This window comes from Mus musculus, chromosome 11 (assembly GCF_000001635.26).
Source record: "Mus musculus strain C57BL/6J chromosome 11, GRCm38.p6 C57BL/6J".
NCBI lineage: Eukaryota > Metazoa > Chordata > Mammalia > Rodentia > Muridae > Mus > Mus musculus.
Genome location: NC_000077.6, coordinates 108,834,471 through 108,856,265, shown reverse-complemented (window position 1 = coordinate 108,856,265; position 21,795 = coordinate 108,834,471). Strand labels below are relative to the sequence as shown.

The following is a 21,795-nucleotide window of genomic DNA, read 5'->3' as shown; positions in this document are numbered from 1 at the left end:
AACATTAAATTTAATTATTTGAATATCTTAATGATATTTTGCCTTGGCCTTAAAATGTATACCTTTGAAAACCACTTAAGACATTAGAGAAATGCTTCTAAATTAATGCTACTTTTGTCCCACTATACTTTAGCATAGCAAGGAAGCAGCAGTGTATCATGGAATGACATTTTGAATTCTGAACCAAGAAGAAACGGTGAAATTGCACAGGGCTGTGAATGAATCTGACCCAGTTTTAGGAGACTAGCCCAGCTCATGCTGGTGATGGTGAATGTGGGCATCCCATGACTCTGGTAGCAAGGCAGGACCAGGCTACTTGCACGTGCCTTTCCAGAAGTGCCCCACCTACATCTTTGAATATTCTTCTGCTCTAGGAGTTACCTGTGACTTTAGGGAGGATATGGTGTCCTCAAGTTCTTGTCTTAGAGACGCTGGCATTAACCCCTTGAATTTTGTTTCATATTCTTGTCGTATGTACATTATCTAAAAAGGAAAAAAAAAGATCTTTTATACCCCAGAAATGTCTGTTTTGAATTTAAGAAATTATTGAAAAATATTTATTCACTCCCAAACAGTTTTCTCTCTTTATTGTCAGAAAGCATGTACTAGCATGGCATAGAAATAAAGACCATTAGACATTGATCGGCTGCCTGGTTTGAGCATGTGCTTCTGTTGTTACACGTGGTCCTGCAATAAGACTTTTTCTTTTCATTAGACTCCCTCTTCACTGAGATGGCTCGCTTGCGCTCTTGCATCTAACCAAGATTCAGTTCCCAGGGCTGACTTACTACTGCCTACAGCTTCCTTTACTGTGCATCTGACACCCTCTTCTGGCCTCCACAGGTACCAGGCATATACATGGTGCACACACCTAGCATGGAGGCGAAACACACATAAAATAAAAACAAATAAATATTAAAGAAAAAAAAAGCAAATCCCTGTTAATACAATTTTCAGTATCTTGTTAAATAAAATGCTATTCTTTTATCTCTGCTTACAGGGCATGCCACTGTGCCAACCCTGAGGCCTTTTCTGCACCAGGATGACAGGACTACACTGTGGTTGGGGACAACTCATAGCATGGCTTTGGTTTGATTGACATTATCACAGATTACCGGAGGATTCATATGGTGCAGAGGATGCCAACACTGGAGAATCTGCACAGCTGTGTCCCCAAGCCTCCAACATGGTAGGGTGGTGGTGGTGTGCCTATCACACTGGGCATTGGTGGCTCTATCTTTAAGATCTAAAGGATAAGTGAGGGTTGTGGAAGTGACACCTTTGGAAGATTTGCATGGGTATTCTATGAATGTGCATGTACAAATAGCAATGGCTTCCTACAGCTCTTTCCTTGTAGCAATAAGACGTAACAATTACTTTAAAGATTGACTATACTCATTATGAGTGAGTTAGCATAATCTCAGCTGAACTGCAGTTTACTACATCCAAATTCATCAAACAACTGGAAATGAAGAAACGCACTAGGGAATGCATACAACTGAATTCAGGTGGGCAGGGCAGGCCTACAGATGTGCTGGGATTAATTTAAAATCACTGTCCTGTAAATCCTAATTCTTCTTCCACTAAACCAAATTAAGGAAGAAATGTGTTAGAGTGATTACTTTTGTTGCCCACTTAAATCCCATGGCAACTGTGCTAGAGCAAAGCTTTTTAATCTGTGGCTTGTGCTCCCAGATGAGAGTGTGGAAAACCAACCAACCAACCAGCCAACCAACCGACCGACCAACCAACCAACCAAAATGTGGCAACAGTAAAATTAAAATCAAGCACTCTAAGGTAAGTTTTGGGCAGCACTTGCCTGTGTTCCATCTTTTGACTTCCTGCAGCCCTGGTTCTAAACACAGAACAGATACACTGCACGTCACTGCAGCATCTCTAACGAACAGTGTCTGAGACATACTGGCTCAGAGTCAAGGTTGTCTGATGCAGTGTTTTCATTGCACATACAGTTTTCTGCTCTTATAGAAACATAATGGTTTAATTACAGAAAACAAAGACTTTTAGAATTTTACTATTGTCATTCCTCAGCATGTATTAGGTTAGTATCTTTAAAAATATTATTTTTAAAAATATACTTTAAAAGTTAATTCTCATTTATGTGCAAGTGTGTGTCTGTGTGAGTATATACCGCTTGTATGTGGGTACCCATGGAGGCCAGAGGAAGACACTGGATACCTGGAGTTGGAGTTGCAGGTGGATTTGAACTGCACAACATGGAATCTGAAAACTGAACTCAGGACATCTGGAAGAGTATCAGTAATTTTAACCACTAAAACATCTCTCTAACCCCACAGATTCTTTCTTCATGTGTAAATGTGGTGGGTGCATGGTCTGTTTCATATGTAGAGTCAGAGGACAGCTTTGCACAGTTGATTCTCTCCTTTCATCTTTATTTGGATTCCAGAGACTGCCATGGTAACTGCTGTTAGCCTTTACCTGCTAAGCCGTGTTGTCTGCCTGGACTGTCATACTTTAAATTGTTTTGTTTGATCTTAAAAACTGCTGAGTTGTTGACTTTCATAAAAATTCATTAACAATTTTTGTCTTAGGATTAAAATACAATTTCCAGCAATTTCTGATATGGTAATAAATATACACCAATTATTTTTTACTGTGTATTTATTCAAAGGAGGATTCTCATTATTGACTATTATAAAGTCAAAAATGGATAGACTTTGAGAAACACTGAGAATTTTCTACATCATTCTGTATTAAATATTTAGCAAAGATTTAACTATATAAAAGTAAATAATCACACCTATTTCATTAGTATATAAAACTGCTTTTGTCTTTAGTAAGTGGTAAAATTACATGTATAACAAAGACTTGTTTTAAAGTAAATTTATTTTTGATTTAATATTGGTAAAATTTTAATTTGCGAATCTATTTTATATATCTATATAACTAGTATTATGTAAAATCTCTCAGGTAAAAAGGGTTGTAAGGGAAAGAATTATAATTATAATAAATGAATTATGTTATTTCTATTTGTGTGTGTGTGTGTGTGTGTGTGTGTGTGTGTGTGTGTATGCACACACATGTATATGAACATATATGTACAGGGGAAAAATGAAATACATACTTTATAAACCATGTCTTTAGGACAGCATTTGCTGAGATGTCTTAGGCTATATGCTGACTAATAGTTTTCATCAACACCTGAAATTTTGTGCTTCTGCTTTTAAACTGGACTCAAATGCTTTATTTTGTGCATCTCTGTTAAGGTCTGTCTCCTTACTAGGATATTTGAAGGGCAATTGGCTGGGTATAAAAATGCATCACTTCTACTTTCTTTCTGAACCCTGGACCATTTCACTATCTCTCCACACACTCCATCTTTCTTTTTTAAAATTCAACATGTGAGATTTTCTTCTTTTTAAATCTATATTTATTTATTTGTTTATATCCCAAAGGCATTTTTCAACTTTTAGTAATTTTCTATGCATCTCTGCATATTCAACCTCTTCATACTTTGTCTTACAATTTCAGTGACTCAGAGTGAATTAAAAAGAGCTCCTGGAAAATGTAAAATGACCTCACTTAAGAATGAAGCTTCCCGTTGGGAAAAATATTACTACTTTGTGTTTGGAAGTCCCAATCCTGAATCAAAAAATCATTGTATCAAGCAGAATCTTGTTGCTTTAATAAAATAATGAATAACTTTAGCCAATATGTTTTTATTCTATGTCTAAGGTCACTAATGTTGAATGTGTATGTTCTATGTCAGATACGATTCTACGTGCTCAATGAGGAGCTGGCTATTCTGCTGACCAAATGAGATAGACTAAGTATGAAGGGTAAGCAATCATTTGAACTCAGGGACTATGAATTTTAGTTTTAATTTTTATTTTATTTTGCTTGAGACAAGGATCTCCCTGTGTAACTCTGGCTGAATTGGAACTCACTTTGTAGATCATGCTGGCCTTTAACTAACAGAGACTGGCCTGCCTCTGCCTCCTGAGTGCTGGAATTAAAGGCATGTAGCACTAGGCCCAGTGCAGGCACATATTTTTTTATATACTTTGTTCTATAGTTTAAGAAGTCATTTTAAATATTAAAATATTCCTTGTACCAACAAAGGAAAAGGAAGTCACAGCCTATTAGAATAGTCTCTTCCATTACACATCTCTGTCTTTCCTAGCATAGGAGGGGAGAGGCATACACAACTGATACCCTTTCAGTATCCACATAAGAAAGATTTTTTATTTTATGTGTATGTCTGTTTTGCCTGTGTGTATAATGTATATATGTGCATTATGTGTGTGCCTGGGGCTTGTGGAGGCCAAACAAGTGCATTAGATCCCCTGGAACTGAAAGATGGCTATGAGTTGCCATGTGAGTAGTAGGAACTAAACTCAGATCTTCTGGAAAAGCGACTGGTGCTCTAACCACTGAGAAAGCATTTTCTCAGTCAATCCCCTTACTGTCCTATTGCTTTAAAAATTTAACATACTTAAGATTTAAACATAAGACAAAAATCTATACAAATGCACTGTACTTATTAATCTAAAACAAGAGATTTATAAATCTCCCCAAACACACATTTAAAGGCCAGTATGTACAGTGAAGTACATATTTGTTGTAAGGCATAAGTACTCTTGCTCTTCTATATATTTATTTTTCTTTCTTTTCTTTTTCTTTAAAAGAAGATTTTGTTTATTTCTATGTGTATGAATGTTTGTGTGCATGTATGTCTATGCTCCATGTGCATGCAGTGTCTGAGGAGGCCAGCAGAAGGTGTCAGATTCTCTGGAACTGGAGTTACAGATTGCTGTGAGCTAACACATGGGTGCTGAGAACCAAACCTGGGTCCTCTGGAAGAGCAGCCAGGGCTCTTAACCATTGAACCATCTCTCTAATCCTGGCATGTTCTTGAGGAATATAGAGCACCGTGGAAAGCCTGTCCAAGCAAAGGGGTGGATGAAGGCTGATAATGACTGGTTTGGGGAGTGGATGTATGGATGCCAGGACTTCCTGCACACCTGGAATTGAGCTACAACAGTCTGATGTAGAATAGGACCTGCTTCCTGCTGCCACCCCCTTAGCTGTTCCTCGGGCTACTGGCCACAAAGAACAAAGTAAACTAGGCTAATGCCACTTTTATGTGGTTTAATCTTTAGAACCTGCTCTCTGGTAATTGGGTACAGCAAAGAACCACACTGGACAGGAGTTCTTGGCTTGGCCAGCCACCACTGGACCCCCAGGGTAATGCTCGTGAAAGAATAAGCACTACTGGCCAGTAACTGACTGAGAGCAAGCTGCTGCTTCATCGCTTATCACCACTGGACTTGCCCAGTGCTGTGGAGGTAGGCAGTTCCTTCTTTATTCTTTTCCCTGGTAGTGTAGTGGACTTTTAACTAAGTTTTCATACAGCCTGCTATCTTGCAACGCTGGTTGGTGACTTCTTTCATCTGTTTGTAACCCATCTCTTCTCTCCCACAGCTAAGCTGTGATTGAGACATATCTCCACATCTGACCCAGGATGTGTTCTAGTTTCATTTATGTTGTGATAAAAATCTCTGATCCTACAAACAAATAATCAAACAACAAACTAAAACCAAGTTAAAAAAAATCCAACAATTCAGGGTAGAAAGGACATATCTTAGCTCACAGTTCCAGGATATAGTCCATTGTGGGGGAAGTCAGAGTTGCAGGAATTTAAAAACAAATAGCCAGTTATAACACATCCATAGGCAAGCATGTTCTCTTGCTTATTTGTATTCAGCCCACTTTTCCCACTCTCATACAGATCAAGAAGCCATGTGTAGGGAATGGTGCCACCCACAGTGGGATGGTTCTTTCCTTATCAGTCAACCTGATTAAGACAGTCCTCCACAGACACATCCAACAGGCCAACCTGATCAAGGTGATCCTTCACTGAGACTCTGTTCTCAGATGATTCCAAGTTGTGTCAAGTTTAGATTGAAAGCTAAATACTTCAATGTATTTGGTGTGAAGTAATGATGGGAGATAAACATCACCTATAGGACAACCATGAGACGTTAAGTGCTGTACACCACTCTCTTCTTCTTTCTGCCTCCTGACGTTTCTTCCAGTGTTGATTATGGGATAAACTAGCCTTACAAAGAAGCAAGAGAAGGTAGAACTGATCTAATCAAAGGGCTTGGTGGACATATAGCTCTTTGACATATAGTATGGGCTAGTGGGATGGCTCAGTGGATCAAGGTGTTTGCCACCAAGTCTGGTGACCTGAGTTTTTCCCCAGGACCCCATATAGCAGAGAGAACATATTCCTGGCAAACTGTCCTCTAATATCCACATGTATAGTATGGTGTGCCCTGCCCATGCCAATAAATACAATTTATAAATGATTAAAATCATTAGTATAGGATCCTATTGCACCAATGACTGACTATTCTAAGCACCAAAGCATTGGAACGCTGATTTGTTTTAAGAACTCTGGAAAGGAGTTTCCAGGGCTATCAGGCCATTTTTGTCTAACCCTCCACTCCCAGCAGTCTTAAAAAGCAACATGTATAATCATCTGTTCTTCCACATTTCTTAACCACATCACATCTAGTGAGAACCTAGCTTCCCTTGGTCACTGTGAGACTCATCCACCTTTCCAGTTTCCTTCCTCTGACTTTATCAAAGTCCATTTGGAAACCCAGAGCACCATAACCAGCAATGACATGGTGAAACCTGGCTGCACCGCAGCAGCCTGGCCTTCCCTCCAAGGCATGACACCAGCAAGAACTTGTTAATCTTTACAAAGGACTATGGAGACAGGGTATCCCCAACTGGAGTATACTGTTAACACTGAAACTCAGAGAGGAGAAAGAGGAGATGCAGGACTCCAGTGACAATTTTTTATCTCTTTGTCTCCACTGGTACGATCTTAGTCTGGAATGTATGCATCTTACAGTGCAATATTTAGGTTTGCTTTTCAAGTAGAATCAAACTTCAAGTCTTCTCTGTTATCAGAAGGCCTTGTGCCCTGAGGTGCTGCCCACCTCTCACTAGTACCCCAACAAGCCAATGGGGCAGCTGCTTTGCTTCCATTCCTTCAGCTGGTCAACTGTCCTGTGCTTTTACTCAACACAGGGCCTTTATAATTCTTCTTCCTTTTTACTAAAAGTGATTTTTATCTTCTATCTTTAATTAAAAAACAATGAATTAACTAGTGTGTGTGTGTGCTTGCATGCAGGTGCCATAGCACAAAGGTGGAGTTCAGAGGACAAGTCTCTCTCTTTCCACCCTTGTTGAGGCAGTCAGTATTGCTATTTCTGCTCTTGTGCTTGTCTATAACTGGGCAATTCTGTCTCTGACTCCCTTCTCGAAGTAGGCATTCTGTGGTTACAGGTGTGAACCAATGCATTCGGGACTGAACTCCGGTCATCAGGCTTGTGTCGCTAGTGTGTTGACTCACTGAGCCACCGCTGTAGCTCTAGACTCCCTTACTTTGTGGAAGTTTACTACTGCGTCCACTCACACCTCTGGATCCTGAGGCTTCCTGATCTAGGCTAATGACAGGAAGCTGGTTGTTGGGGCTGGAAGTCAAAGCTCAGAGCCTGGAGAGGGTCTCCTTGGTGATGTCCATGCATGTCTTTCTTTGCTGTGTACACACACAGTGAGCTCTGGTCTCTTCCTCTTCTGTAACATAGGCCCTCATTCTGACTTCATCAGTTTCCAAAGGTCCCATCTGCAAATTCTCTGAGGACTGAGGATTCAGCACGTGAGTTGGGCTGTATGTGTGTAAGCAGGCATTCAGTTCCCATGGACGGACTGTTTCAGATCTCTGCCGACAGCTTGGGTCTGTAAGTGGGAAGCCATTATTTGATGCCACATGACTGGGTTTAAGGGAAGGATGTCAGCTTAAAACTCCACCTCTGGATTGGATTCCTACCGATCAGAAACAGGGAGGTTCAGGGAGATAGACTGATGCTTTTAGTCACTGTGGACTGATTTGCTCCTGAATCTGTCCTTGGCTTATCTGAAGGCTGTAAAGCAAATGGAATGTGACTGGTATGGGGATCATAGTAGGAGTAGAAGAAGAGAAGAGGAGGAGAGTTAGGTTCACAATATATACTGTGTTTTTAAAGAGAGGGGCACGGGTGAGCACCGTGGTGGGTGGGGCTTCTCGGGGATTTTGAAGGGAAGGTCAGAGGACATAGGCAGGAACTGAGCACAGGAGGGGAGGTTAGCTACCTGCTATTGGGGATAATGTAAACAGAAATGCAGAAGGTTTTGACTTTGTATAGCAAAAAAGTTTCTGCATTGGCACTTTAGAGGAGTGAGAATTTAGAACTTACATGTCTGATTTTCTGGTTTGAAGAAAAAAAATGAAAGAAAACAGTGTAAAAGATGATACAAAAAAATCTGCACTGCAGTGGAGAAAATGCAATGCCTTCTAAGAAATGTCATCATTATCGGGGTTAAGGTGTGCTGTGTTGCCACAGCAACTGCCAAGGAAGATCCATTTTAGGAAGGGTGCTTGCTCTCTTTGCAGCACTGCTCATATGGTTTGAATCTCAAATATAAAGTGAAAACGTAAAAGAACCATAATTTTAACAACCTTTAAATAGTCATTCCCTGCTCTTTGTTTTAAAGGATGTCTCCCTACCTAAGAGTGCAGCTTGCTGGAAGTCCTCCTTTGCCTGTGTAGATGGACTAGTTCCCAGCAGGAGGAAGGGAAGTGGTTCCTGGTTAGGACAGATACCCCGCAGCCCTGCAGGCAAGCCAGTATCTGGATTGCTAAGCAGCTGCTAACCTCAATATTTAAAAGGCAGCATGGAATAGTTTTTGGGAAATGGTGACTTTATCAGTGTTCTGGTCCCATGGAAAGAATGGTGGCTTCTAAGTAACAAAACCATTTGGACCTAGTGCTTTGATTACTGCTAAATGCTCTAAGTCAAATGATTCTCTAACATTAAAAAGGAAGTTGCCGGGCAGTGGTGGCACATGCCTTTAATCCCAGCACTTGGGAGGCAGAGGCAGGCAGATTTCTGAGTTCAAGGCCAGCCAGGGCTACATAAAGAAACCCAGTCTCGAAAAACCAAAAGAGAGAGAGGGAGAGAGAGAGAGAGAGAGAGAGAGAGAGAGAGAGAGAGAGAGAGAGAGAGAGACCTGTTGAGGCTACTTAGAATGATAACACTCTTAGGAAAAATGTGAGAGTGTCAAGATGCTCAAAGAGAAAATGACTAGTAACTGCCCAAGCCTGCTCACGACCCAAAGATTCAAACACATAATAAACACTGAGGTTGCGAAATATTACACATGAATACTAAAATTTGAGGCAGTTGCATATAAGCTGTATACTTGGCAGCATCACTGAGTGCTTGCACATGGCATGTGTGGCACCAGAAGCTCCTGGTAGCATCTCACCTTGTGAGCAATAGGGACACATTATATTGTTGTAGGCTTATTAGTCCTCTAGTAGCTGGAATTCATCTTTCCTCTTCTCTGTCCCATCCAAGGCTGTACTGAAGAGTGTGACAGGATCTACGTCAATCATGATGTCACAAATGACTGATTAAGGCTTGGGCACATGATCCTGGCACCCAAACTCATGAACAGCACAAGGCACTGGCTCTCTGACCTCATCCAGCAGCCTTTTCCCCAGGGGAAGTTGGTAATGTGACTGCTATCTTGCTGTAGTGGAGTGAAACCAGACTGGCAGTAAAGCTACCCCAGGGGAGGATGAGCGAGAACCCGGCCCCTTGAACAGACTGACTCTTCCTGAAGTCAGTGGTTTTCTGATACTCTAGTTTTTGTCAGTTGTGATCATAATAGTCTAGATCAAAACAATGCAGAACAAGCAAGATATTAACTTGCATGATGCACATTGCATTCATTAGACCAAAGGTCTGTGAACCTCAGGTTGCAAGTTTCCCAGTATGGTAGTACATGCCTGTCATTGCAGCCTCAAGAGGTTAAGATGGGATCACTAAGCCTCTGAGGTCATCTAGGGCTATATAGAGAGACCTGACTTAACAAATGGGTAAGAGTCAAAAACTCAAACAAATCAATTAGAACTGAAACCAAAACAAAACTTCAGTCTGCTGACCAAGCTGGCTACCTGCCAGTTTTGTAAATAAAGTTTTACTGGAACACAGGCTGTTTCTGAGCAACCATGGCAGGATTTAATAGTCATGGCAGGGCCCCTATGGCTCCTAAGTCCGAAAATATTTGCAACTTGGCTCTTTATACAAAGTTGGCTATTCCCTAAACTGTATGAATTATCAGTGGCACAGGGTAGAGGTTGTGTTATTTTGCTGATGGCTGAAGCTCCAAGGCTTAGCGTGGTGCCTGGCGTATGGTGGCAACTCAATAAATATTTGCTGCTGAACGAATCCAAACCTCAGTTCCCACAACTGCTGGGTGTTAAGTCAGTCTTTATCTTAAAATGACAGGATCCTCAGAAAGTCTAGAGTAAATTAATCACAAAAGCTTTCCCTAAATACAAAGAGTATATTCTTTCATCATGGAATTGCAGTTCTTAATCAGCACAGTGGCTATTAATAAGTAGGCCAGCTTCAAAGCTGAGAAAGTTGGAGGCAAACACCCAGGCCTACAGAGTGCTGAGATCAAAAGGGATCTTGGAGATTCACGGGAAGGGAAGGCGGGAGTTGGTTTCATCCACACTGCTTCCTTCCACCCGGCCTCACCTTCACTACTCTCAGACTTTCAAGAGGGATGGCAGGAAATGACCCAGGCTTCTTTCTTCTGAAACAAAATGCCAGATCTCCTCTGCCTAGAACTCTCCCTTTCTGTTCTCATTTCTCATGTTTCTCTTCCGAATATCATTACTCTCAATATTTCTTCTTTGCCTAGATTGGCATGTCCTGCGAGCACTTCCCTCCCTCCATAAAAGTCTGACTTGGGTCTTAAAGACCCTGGCTATGCACAGGAGTTCTATCTGCAGAGGAAATAAGACAGGATGATGATGCATGGAGGCTGGGAGGTAGACACCAAAGGGCATGCAGGGAGGTAGACACTGAAGGGCTTGTATACCTGGAGAATCAATTCTTCATGAGCCAGAGGTCAATGATCTCTCAATTTTATAAAGCACGGCTCAGAAAAGGCTTGGGAACAATAAAGTTTGGAGGAGGGACACGGTGACTTTTACTTCTATTTACAGGGTTTGAACTTAAGAGAGTACAAGTTCTATCTGGTCAAGACTAGACTTTTTTTTAAAGGTATTTTCTTCATTTACATTTCCAATGCTACCCCAAGTCCCCCAACCCCCCCCTCACTCCCCTCCCCCCCACTCCCACTTCTTGGCCCTGGCTTTCCCCTGTACTGAGGCATATAAAGTTTGCAAGATCAATGGGCCTCTTTTTCCACTGATGGCCAATTAGGCCATCTTCTGCTACATATGCAGCTAGAGACACAAGCTCCAGGGGGTACTCGTTAGTTCGTATTGTTGTTCTACCTATAGGGTTGCAGACCCCTTTAGCTCCTTGGGTACTTTCTCTAGTTCCTCCATTGGAGGCCCTGTGATCCATCCAATAGGTAGTTTCTATTACCTAACACCTAAAAGCAAATGGAGGGTAGAGGAAGGAAGACTTCTCAAGTTCATAAATGACTTTAATAAAGGACCACAAAAGACTTGCAGGCTGAAGGTGGTATACAGTGTAGCTGAGGGGAGCTTGGAATTTTATTGATTCTTGGGCATTGAAGTAAGGTTAGAACACTTGGCATACAGTAAATGTGCAAGAGGGTAAATGGCTGAACAAAATTGTGGTTGAGTAAGTATGTGAGATCTTGGGAAGTAAAAGTCATGTCAACAGGGTTAGATTTAATGAAGCAGGAGAAAATTCAGAAAGAGAAGGAAAACTACATTCACAAATATTTGATACATGCCAGATACTATAGGAAGCACCTGACATATACTCTTTCCCATTATTGTTAAAAAAAAAAACTACTTTAAATCTTTGCATAAAACCTGAAAGGTAAGATGCCAACAAGGAAATGGCTCACAGTGGTAGCTAACTGCTAGGAGAGGAGAGACACTGGATATCTAATCCCACACTGTCCCTTGTAACTGGGAAGGAGGGAGGGGAAGCTAGAATTACAGCAGACATCACATGAGAAGGCTAGCCTGGGATACCAGAGGTAGCTGCTACTGTGATCTAAGAATGTGAGGTACTCCCCTGAGATGTCACCTCAGAGGTCACAGAGTAGAATCTGACAGTGGGCTTTGAGAACAGCAAGAGGGAGTGAAAGGAGAGTGTCTCCATTGCACCTACTATAAGACAGAGGGATAAGTAGATGAAGCTGTCCTGGAAGTGGGCAGAAGAATGACATATGTGGGGCTGCCTTGCTTCGTGTTATGCGCCAGAAACATGGTCATGAGGAAGTATGGGCGCAGGGCATGGGGAAAGCCAGAGGCAGAGACCTAACAACTACAAGCTAGAAGAGGGAGTTGAAGTTGAGAATGGAAGGGCTCTCTGAATGAGGAAGGACAACACAGGACTCCACCAAGCCATCCACATTTAGAATGGAGGAGAGAGGGGAACAGAAAGAGACCAGGAATGCTACAGAGGAAAGATGGGTCTACACATCTAGCCAGTGAAGTGTATGACTTGGGGTATCATAAAACACAGGAACAGGCAGGTGGCAGATGCAACTGAGAGGTCAAGAAGAAGCAAAAAAAAACAAACCAAAACCAAAGACAGCAAACAACAAACACAACAACAAACCCCAAAACAAAATCCTGGTGATTGTCTATCATGTGCTTGGAAAGTCATTACCACAGAAGAAACATCGAACCAGGGGCATATTTATTACTCACAGGAGACCTTGGTGAGCTGTGGCACTAGAAATAAAGGGGTTTTAAGATGGGATCAGTCATGATAAATATAGTATTTCCTGTTTTGAAGCAAAAATTAAAAGCTCCACGTCTAAATTCTAGCCAACTTTTATTCAGAATACCTGATTTAGTCAGAGATTTTTGACCTGGTTTAAAGGCATTTTTCAAGGGGCAATCTATGACTGCTCTTTCTTTTCTGCATATTTAAATTCTTGAAAGTTATAAAGAAGTTAAACCTCTCCCTCAAATTACCAATTATCTCCTTATGTTTGAGAAGGCATGTCTCCCCAGATATGGTATCCTATACAAAACACAAAACAAGAACACAAAGGCAGCCATTGACTCCCTGATGTACCCAGGACTTATGTAGGTAGCTCCAATTAACATTAATGAGGATTTTGTGCAGGAATCCCCCTACCTCCTCACTAAATGGAACAGAAAGTCCACAACCTCACAGCAGTGCACCTCAACATACCACTGTAAACAGTCATTGGGTAACTGCACGGGTAGTCACTTTTGCACAACAGAGGGAGGAGTCATGGGGTAACTGCACGGGTAGTCACTGCACAACAGAGGGAGGAGGATTTTTCCTTCAGCTAAAAGTTTGGGAGCACAGCATTTTCCAAAAGTGCCATCTATCCTTGAAACAGGCCTGATCAGGGACTCCTAAGAGGAATAATGAAAACTTCCAAGAGGTGATATTTGCTTTGGACACAGAAGAATAAGTGGACCTTGCAGATGGCTCAGGGTAGGAGAAGCTGCTGCTGCTGCTGCTGAGGAGAGGGAGTGGGGAAGAACAGTGTGTGGCATGCCCAGGAGCTTCTTTTGCTTGGGGGTGGATGGAGGTCAGGAGTAAGCAGGTCGGGGATGATGCAGTTAGGACTCTGAGGCTCATACCCAGGCCTCCTTGTTCTGAGAAAATGGAGGAACTCGTGGTTTCTGATTGGGGGTTGATGTCCTGATCCCCAGCATAGGGACAGAAACCTTACCTTGCTTTTTCTTCTTTGATCTATCAGGTGTAGATCTGATCCTTCACACTCAAGTAAAAACACTACACTAGTTTCCTCTAGTTCCATCTACTTCCTCTGTACACATCATCTAGAATCTGTCATCATAACCTGAGCCTACCTCCCTAGACTCATGCTCGAGCAATGATGTTTCCCACCAATGCTCGAGCAATGTTTCCCTCTGAAATCTTGACCACTTTTCCTAGTCTTTCCACACATTATTCTGTGTCCTCTCTGCCTTTCCTACCTCTCAAGTGGCGGGAGGACTCCCCATGCTCACAGGCTGTACCCTCTATATGATGCTCTGGTGTCTGGAACATCTCACAGCTATTACTGTTACAATGAAGATGGCTGGTATTTGCTTTCTAAGTCCTAGGTAAGGTACCACATTCTCACGGAGACATTATACTTCATCGCATCTTCCTGAAAACTCCCAAGGATACAGCTATTTACTAAACAAGAAATAGGCTTAGAGAAGTCACTGTTTCATCCCAAGTCCCACAGACACTCAGCACCTGAGCAGCGAACTGTAACTAGGTCTTCTTCACCCTAAAGCCTCTGCGTTTACTTCCCTGTCACAGAGCAGTGTAATGATTGATTTGCATTCCCCTTTCTTCTACTAGAAATGTGAGTTCCCTCAGGGGAAGTTCTGTGTTTAACTGGAGATCAATGGTATTTAAGAAGCAAATAAGATTAAATCGTTATTTCTTTGAAGTTTGGAAGAATTATATGGATTGTTTTTGCCAGCATAGAGGCATTTTTACTTTCTATAAGCTGGAGTGCACTTGAAGTAGAACATCCCCCTGCATCTGGCCTCTTGAACCATCTGCTCAGGTGAGGTGGAGCCTCTCTTAAAGGAGGAGGATGTTTGTATTTTGCAAATTAGATCAATTGGTAATGAATATTAACTTGGCTTGGTGGACTAAGATTTACTCAGAAGTATAATAGTATAACATAAGGTTAGTCTAAGGCCCTAGGCGCTTACTTTTAAAAGTGTAAGTGTAGGTGTACCTGTAAACTCAGCCTTGGAAGGCTCTGTCTGGGTGGTCATGAGTCTGAGGTCATCTGGAGCTACACAGTCAGCTGTAGGGTATCCTGGGCCATAGAGTGGAAACTGCCTCAAGAAACCAATGATGCAAATGAAATGTATTAGTAAACATGTTGCTTTTGACTTTGATAACACCAGCACAGCCTTTAGAGACTGCACAGGGAGAGATTCTCAGCATCAGACTGAGCGGGAGGCTTCATTGGCTGATCTTTTTTTCATAATCGTGTCTACTTGTGTGCTCTTTCAGGAATGTCTGTGCATTCTTTATAAAACGGTTGCCCATATCTTTAAAAAACACATCAAACTAACAAAGGTCAAATAAAGAGCAGGAATATTTTGTTCTTTCAGTTGAAGGCATTTCTTTAATATTAAAATATGTAGTGAAATATAGAAACAAATTTTAATGATATCTGAATTCGGGCTACAGCGTCAACAAAGCAAAAAGCTCTCGAGGAACAGTGGAGGCTAAGGCCCGTGGGAACCTCACTGGGCAGCTTTTTCTTAACTTCAATGGTGCAAAAGATTTACTACTTAAAAGTAGAGGAAGAAAAAGTTCTAAATATTGTCACTCTCCATGTTTGTCAGCCTGTGTGACTGTCATGTGGGAACTGGTAACTTTGGATTCCATAGTGAATTAATTCTTTCTCTTTATCTTGCACATGTATTTCAAACCAGCATTGGCAGCAGAAACTCTAAGATGCAGGGGTGGTGGTGGGGTGGTGGTAAGGACAGCATTTTGTCTTTCATTATAGTATACTAACTTGCTTCCACCTCAGATTTTTGAAAATCTTTTTTGCTTTTTTACCTCTCCTTTCTTTTGATGAGCTAAATTACATTTCCTCTTTGCCATAGGAAGAGTTTTAAAACTAAGACAGGTGAGCCCAAGGCCCTGTACAAAGGTGGCTTATGCAATGTTTGTTATGTCCAGGGATCTTGAAATGAGAACTGTTGTATTAGGAACTCAGTTTAAATGCCCCTTAAAGCAAAGTAAATGTTTGAAGGAACTGAAACTTTTTAGGCTTTCCGAGGTTTCTTATTTAGTCTACACATAATGTAGCTTGAGCTAGTCTGTGGCTCACATATGGTAGCTGTAAGAAGTGTGGGAGGAAATGAGGGGGCCGGGGTGGCTGGATCAGGATCAGGTGGGCAATGCAGGAGGTGGGGTGGGCTGGCTGGTGTCAGGCATGGAGGCCTGTGAACACATCTCGGGGCCTTGGAAATATGTTCTTAATCTATGTCATTCTAGACCAGTTTGATGGCAGAACTGGTGGCTGGGTCTGGGGAGAAATGGCTAGGAGTTGTACAGGGGAGGCCCCACCCTCACACCTCTGGAATTGGACACTGTACTTCATGATAGGATGCCCTCTTCATTTTCTTCATCGATGCTGAACAACTGGATTGAGGAGAATTAGGCTGGACTATGCATAGAAAACAAAAGGAATCCACAAACATTACACACCCAGCTCTGGGGAAGAAAACCATCTTTGGATCAAGATCTGCTTGGAAAGTCTGCAGGAAGAGGTGACCCTTGCGGTGTGCTCCCAAAAGTGATGGTGGATTCTGGGTGAAGGAGCAGGTGTGAACTAAGGTGCTGTGAGTGTGGCTACTGCAGGCCAGCCCAGTGATGCCCAGGGTCCTCAGAGTTAGTGCAGAATGAGAAGAACTTTGAAGAGCTGGCATAGGGCTCAGATGCACGGGTTGGAGCCCTCTGTTTTGAGCAGAGGAGTGGGATGGTGACAGCTCTGATTTAGGAAGTCTCTCAGGTACCAGAGGCAGCTGGGAAGATGCCATTTCATCTGACACGAAGGGCTTAGGGATCACAGACGGCAGTGGGGAGGAGGGAGAGGTGAACAGAACTGAGGTGATATTTTGATAAAGTAACAGAGCTAGATGATGAAATAGATGATAAAATTTCCAGGGAACAAGGAAGTCAAGGCACAACTGCGAAGCAGGAGCCACAGATGAACGCTACTCATTGGTTTGCTCAGCCTGCTTTCTTATACAACTCGGGATCACCTTCCCAGGGTGATACTACCTGCAGTTGGCCAGGCCCTCCCATATTGATCATTCAGCAAGAAAATGTCCCAGAGGTTTCCCTACAGGCCATCTGATGAAGGCATTTTCTAAGCCAAGGTTTCTGTTCCCAGATAACCAGCTTGTGTCAAGTTGACAAAAGATTAGGCAGCACACCCCCTATCTTTAGTTTCTTTGGCTGCTGTGATAAAATGCCACAAATGGAAGCAGATCGAACCACAAACTTGCTTCTCACAGCTCTAGAGGCTGCAAGTCCCAGGTTCTGTCTTCTTCCTGGGTCTTCACAAGTCAGAGACAGCAAGATTCCTCTCATGTCTCTTAGAAAGGCCCGAATCTCATCATGAAGGCCACAAATCCTATATTGGAGATTTAGGATTGTTGTTGTTGTTGTTGTTGTTGGTGGTGGTGGTGGTGGTGGTGTGTGTGTGTGTGTGTGTGTGTGTGTGTGTGTGTCTGTGTCTGTGTCTGTGTGTCTGTGTGTTTGTGGGGTAGGGACACAAACAGTCTTGGCCCACACTATTCCCCAATCTTACTGCTTCATTATAGGCTAGAGATACTTTGAGCCCCTTCATTGTCTTTCTCAGGCCCAGCCACACCAAGCTGCTGAGGTGATGTGTGTAAGAAGGGAGTCATTAGCAGCCTCCCTCCTGCTGCTGGAGAGCACTGGACTCCTCACGATTGCAGACTAGCTATGTCATGGCCTCAGGACTCACATGCTATTTTGCTGCAGTCAATCAGTTCCTGAGACAGGACTTCTGTCTCCTGACTCACTACTCAGGTCCTGCTAGGGTCAGAGCACAGGGCAGGCAACACAGAGCCTAGCACATCTGTAGGAGCTTTTGAGGAGGGGAACTTTCTCTCTTCTGCTGCTATGAATCTGGGAAAGCAGGCCCAGGAACTGAGAGCAGTCGTCTTGCAGCTTTGAGAGGGATAGCTTGTAGAGGAGGGAGCAGAGGAAAGGGAAAGGAAGAGGAAAACAGAAAAGAAAAGAAAAAAGGCAATAAAGCTGAGAAATGAAGAGAAACTGGCTCTTAGTCATAGGATTTGAAGCCTTAGGCTTCCCTTGAAGCCAACAGGAGTTCTCAGTTACATGAGTCAAAACTTTCTTCTTATTGTTTAAACCGGTTTGAATTTCAAGCAGTTATTTCTAATAAACTGTCTGACTGGGGCCAAAGTTCCCTGCTAAGAGCCTAGGTTTGCCACCCCATGGGCTGACCCAACCAACCCTTCAGTTGTGGCACTTGAGAACCCCACAGTTTAAGGCAGCTTAACCCTGATGGCTGGATCTCCAAACCAATGGCCACATCTTCAACTGCCTTGCCATTTCCATGTTGGTCTCTACCACTCAGAGCCCCCTGGGTTTGGAGCTCCTGAGCTAGGTTTCCTCCAGTTGACCCTTGGTGCCTGTATCTAGGCTCTAAACACTAAACTCTTGTGTTGCATGGTCTTCTGGTCCAGTTTCAACTCTGTATTGCCTGTCATATGCTTACTACAGAACGTTAAAAAAAAAAAAACAAAAAAACAAAAAGCAGAAAACAACAAAACAACACAAAACAAAAAACCAGCAGCACACACTTTTAATAGGCTCATCAGAAAACCAGGCTACTTAACCTCTGTGGATCCTCTCTTCTGTGGAGGATTCCACTGCCTCTAGTTTAAGTGTGTGCACACAGATCTGTGGGACACACATGTTTCTGGCAAGCCAGTACTGTTGCTGATCTGCTAAGAACTGGTACCGTTTAGGGCCCAATCACAGTCTTTTGGTGTACCCAGGGAACACCACAGAAATTAAGTTGATGTGAAGACAAGAGGCTCAGCTATTCGCTATGTGTCTTAACTGATGCAAGCCATCAAAGCATTAATTGTAGGGAATAACATATAAATCAATAAAATTAGCAAATGGGAGTGATTAAAGGGCAGAGTCACTTTAAAGTAAGAAATGCTCAATCTACCGAAAACAAAACCAACTGCTTTGCAAAAGAAATTCTCATACCTTACTTTGTTTTTCCTAAAAAGCACTAATAACCAATGGGAATGCCAGTTTATAATTAGAGAGAGGCAGGCTGCACTTGCAGCTTTTGTAGTTGAGACAACATTCTTTTCAAATCACGATAGTCTGGCAAGGCACACACAAGGTACTCTGGCGTCTTTGGACTTTTCTCCCCTTTATTTCGAATTTTATATGAATGAAACATGATGACTAATTCTTCTCTTTGGATCCTTCAGGATATTATTTAAACACAGGCATCTGGTCCAAGGGAAATTTAATGCTAAGTCAGAGGAGGATTTGAAAAATAGTTTACATCTGGTTTTCTACTACCCATCCCTGGAAGGCTGTAGCTGGGATGGGGAATGGAGCAGGCTGCTGGCCCTGGGCTCCATGCTGCTGGCCCTGGGCTCCATGCTGGTGGGGCTGGTTGCTTTGGTGTAATGCACACCATGGCGCTCCCTTTTATAAGGGAAGGATTAATGCCACCTTCTTTGTAGCAATGTCGTGACCTCTATAATGCTTCTTAAATTGAAGACAATGATGGACCCACCAAGCCTTAACATGTGATTTAAATCTGATCTGACAGTACTTAAACCCAGAAGTCCAGAAGGCTAATGGTTGAACCAGCTTGGGAAAATGTCCGGAGAACCAAAGGAAGCCCGGTGAAGTACAGAGAGGGCAGTGGGTGAGGGAGAAGATGGCGGTTTCTGAGATGGAGTCTGACACAGGGATGTGCGCCCTTTCTAGTGTCCAAGAAGGGAACATTTTATATTCCTGTTGCTTGTACATTTATAATCTATTGTATCAAGGCTATGAGCTTTAAACACAGTCCTCTTATAAATGCACACAAACATGCTTTTTGAGAGGAATCACATTGAGTCTAAAAAATAGCAGTGGCATTTTAGGGTCAACGAACTTAAGTACAAGTATATTTTAATTTCTCACATGTAATTAGATAAACATGGAGACAGTTTATAAGATCAGAGTATAAGGTTTGTACACACAGTATAAATGTAAACATCCAAAACCTAGAGGGACAAAATACACAGAGATGTGGTATCACATAGGAGCCTAACAATTCAGCTGCTGATGCAGCAGCAAGCTTCCTTGCCCTCCAGAGCGGGGCCAGCCTGTGGCCATGCCATGTGCATTCTGAAGGACACACCCTGTTCAAACCAACCAAGAGCAGAGGAAAGGCCAGTTTTTGCTTTTTAGTTTGTGTTTAGTTTGTCAACAAGTCATACCTTGGAAACACCTGTGCTGTGTGCTTGGCCTAAGTCCCAGGGTACTTTTAATTATGCTCAGCCGTTCACTACACCTGGCGAGCCAGGCTTCTGAGCTAATCTGGAACCTTCCACCCATCCATGAGACCTCATTACCACAGTGACTTGGACTTCACTGCTCTTCTTTCCACAACTGTGATACCCTTCACCTGGGAAATCCTCTGCAGAACTAAGCATTTATATAATTCATAACCACAAGCACAGAGTAAGGCAGAAAAACAAAACAAAACCACCCTAAAGCTCCCTGGCTCCACGCAGCTTTTTAGAATCGACATTGCTGGGATTACTTATGCTGAGTTAGAGGCTGCGGACAGCACTGGCCCATTTCCCCATGTGTCCTGGGTGGAACTGGAGGGACAACCTTTCCCCTTTGTGTCTGATACAATCGATAGGGTTTTTATTCGCTCAGGTCATCACTCCCTGTGAGGCTGTCCCATCCTTTCAGCCAAAGACAAGTGTGGACAGGTTCTTTCAGACTGCTAGGCCAGCACTGTGCCAAACTGTCAAGTGACACTCTTTTTGGCCCCAATGGCTTAGCCTTGCTGGGTCTTTCCTTTTATATCTTGTTCTGACACCCAAGATTCTTTTTTTTCTTTTTTAATTTAAAAAATTTTTTTGAGATTATGGTAATATGACTGTATCATTGCCTCTCCCATTTTCTCCTCCAAACCTCCACATATCCCCATTGTTCTATTTCAAATTCATGACCTCTTTTTTAAATTAATTATTGTTATATACATATAGCTGGGCATGGTGGCACATGCCTTTAATCCAAGTACTAGGGAGACAGAGGCTGGCAGACCTTTGAGTCCTGCCTGGTATACTTAGAAAGTTTCATGTCAGCCAGGGCTATATAGTGAGTTCTTGTTTCAGAAAACCAAAACAACAATAAAAATGATATACAAAATAAAAATACAACTCAATTTATGTTTTACTCAACAATTTGATCTTCATAATTATCATAATTATACTTCTTTAAGATAATTAATTATATCTAATTCTTCTTTATTGGATATTTTATTTATTTACATTTCAAATTTTGTCCCCCTTTCTGGTTTCCCCTCTGCAAACCCTCCATCCCATTGCCTTTTCCCTTTGCTTCTATGAGGGTACTCCTCTACCCACCCACTCACCCCTACCTCACTGCTCTAGCATTCCCCTTCTCTGGGGCATCAAGCCTCCACAGGACCAAGGCTACCCCCTCGCCCCCAACTGACACCAGATAAGATCATCCTTTGCTACATATGTAGCTGGAGCCATGGACCAGCCCATGTATACACTTTGGTTGGTGGTTTAGAAAGATTCTTTTATTTTTCAACCCACTTTCTCCTAGCAAACTCTTCAGGGCAGGTCTAATGTTTAACCATTTCAAGGTGTAAATTAAAATAGAAAATTCAATTGAAAAATAAAAGTTCTAGTCTCTGATATTCATACTATCTCCTATAGTTCCACTTTCCATTAGGGGTCAGGCAGGGGTCATTTGGGGAGAAAGACAGATGGCCTTTCCATCTGTCTTCCTTAAAAGTCACATGATGAGGGGAAGACCGATGCTCTTAGCGTGGCCTCCAGTACTTATTAGTTCTTTCCTTTTAAAAGTCTCACACTAGTACTGAGTCTTACACATAGGTTTACCTGGA

At 42.4% G+C, this 21,795-nt stretch overlaps 1 protein-coding gene and 1 long non-coding RNA gene across 13 annotated transcripts in view; one reads left to right on the top strand and one right to left on the bottom strand.

Annotated features, from left to right (window-relative positions):
• Window positions 1–21,795, bottom strand: part of Cep112 (centrosomal protein 112) — a 435,401-nt gene that overhangs the window by 4,350 nt on the left and 409,256 nt on the right. For all 12 annotated transcript variants that reach the window (XM_030246412.1, NM_029606.3, NM_001373899.1 and 9 more), the window contains one exon: window positions 382–483. In XM_030246412.1, the coding sequence (XP_030102272.1) occupies window positions 382–483 (102 nt within the window). The remainder of the gene's footprint in view (window positions 1–381; window positions 484–21,795) is intronic.
• Gm36818 overlaps window positions 465–21,795 on the top strand; it is a 29,468-nt gene continuing 8,137 nt past the window's right edge. The window contains exons 1-5 of the long non-coding RNA XR_003949786.1: window positions 465–843; window positions 1,001–1,189; window positions 1,696–1,797; window positions 3,749–3,818; window positions 5,142–5,327. This is a non-coding gene — a long non-coding RNA (predicted gene, 36818). The remainder of the gene's footprint in view (window positions 844–1,000; window positions 1,190–1,695; window positions 1,798–3,748; window positions 3,819–5,141; window positions 5,328–21,795) is intronic.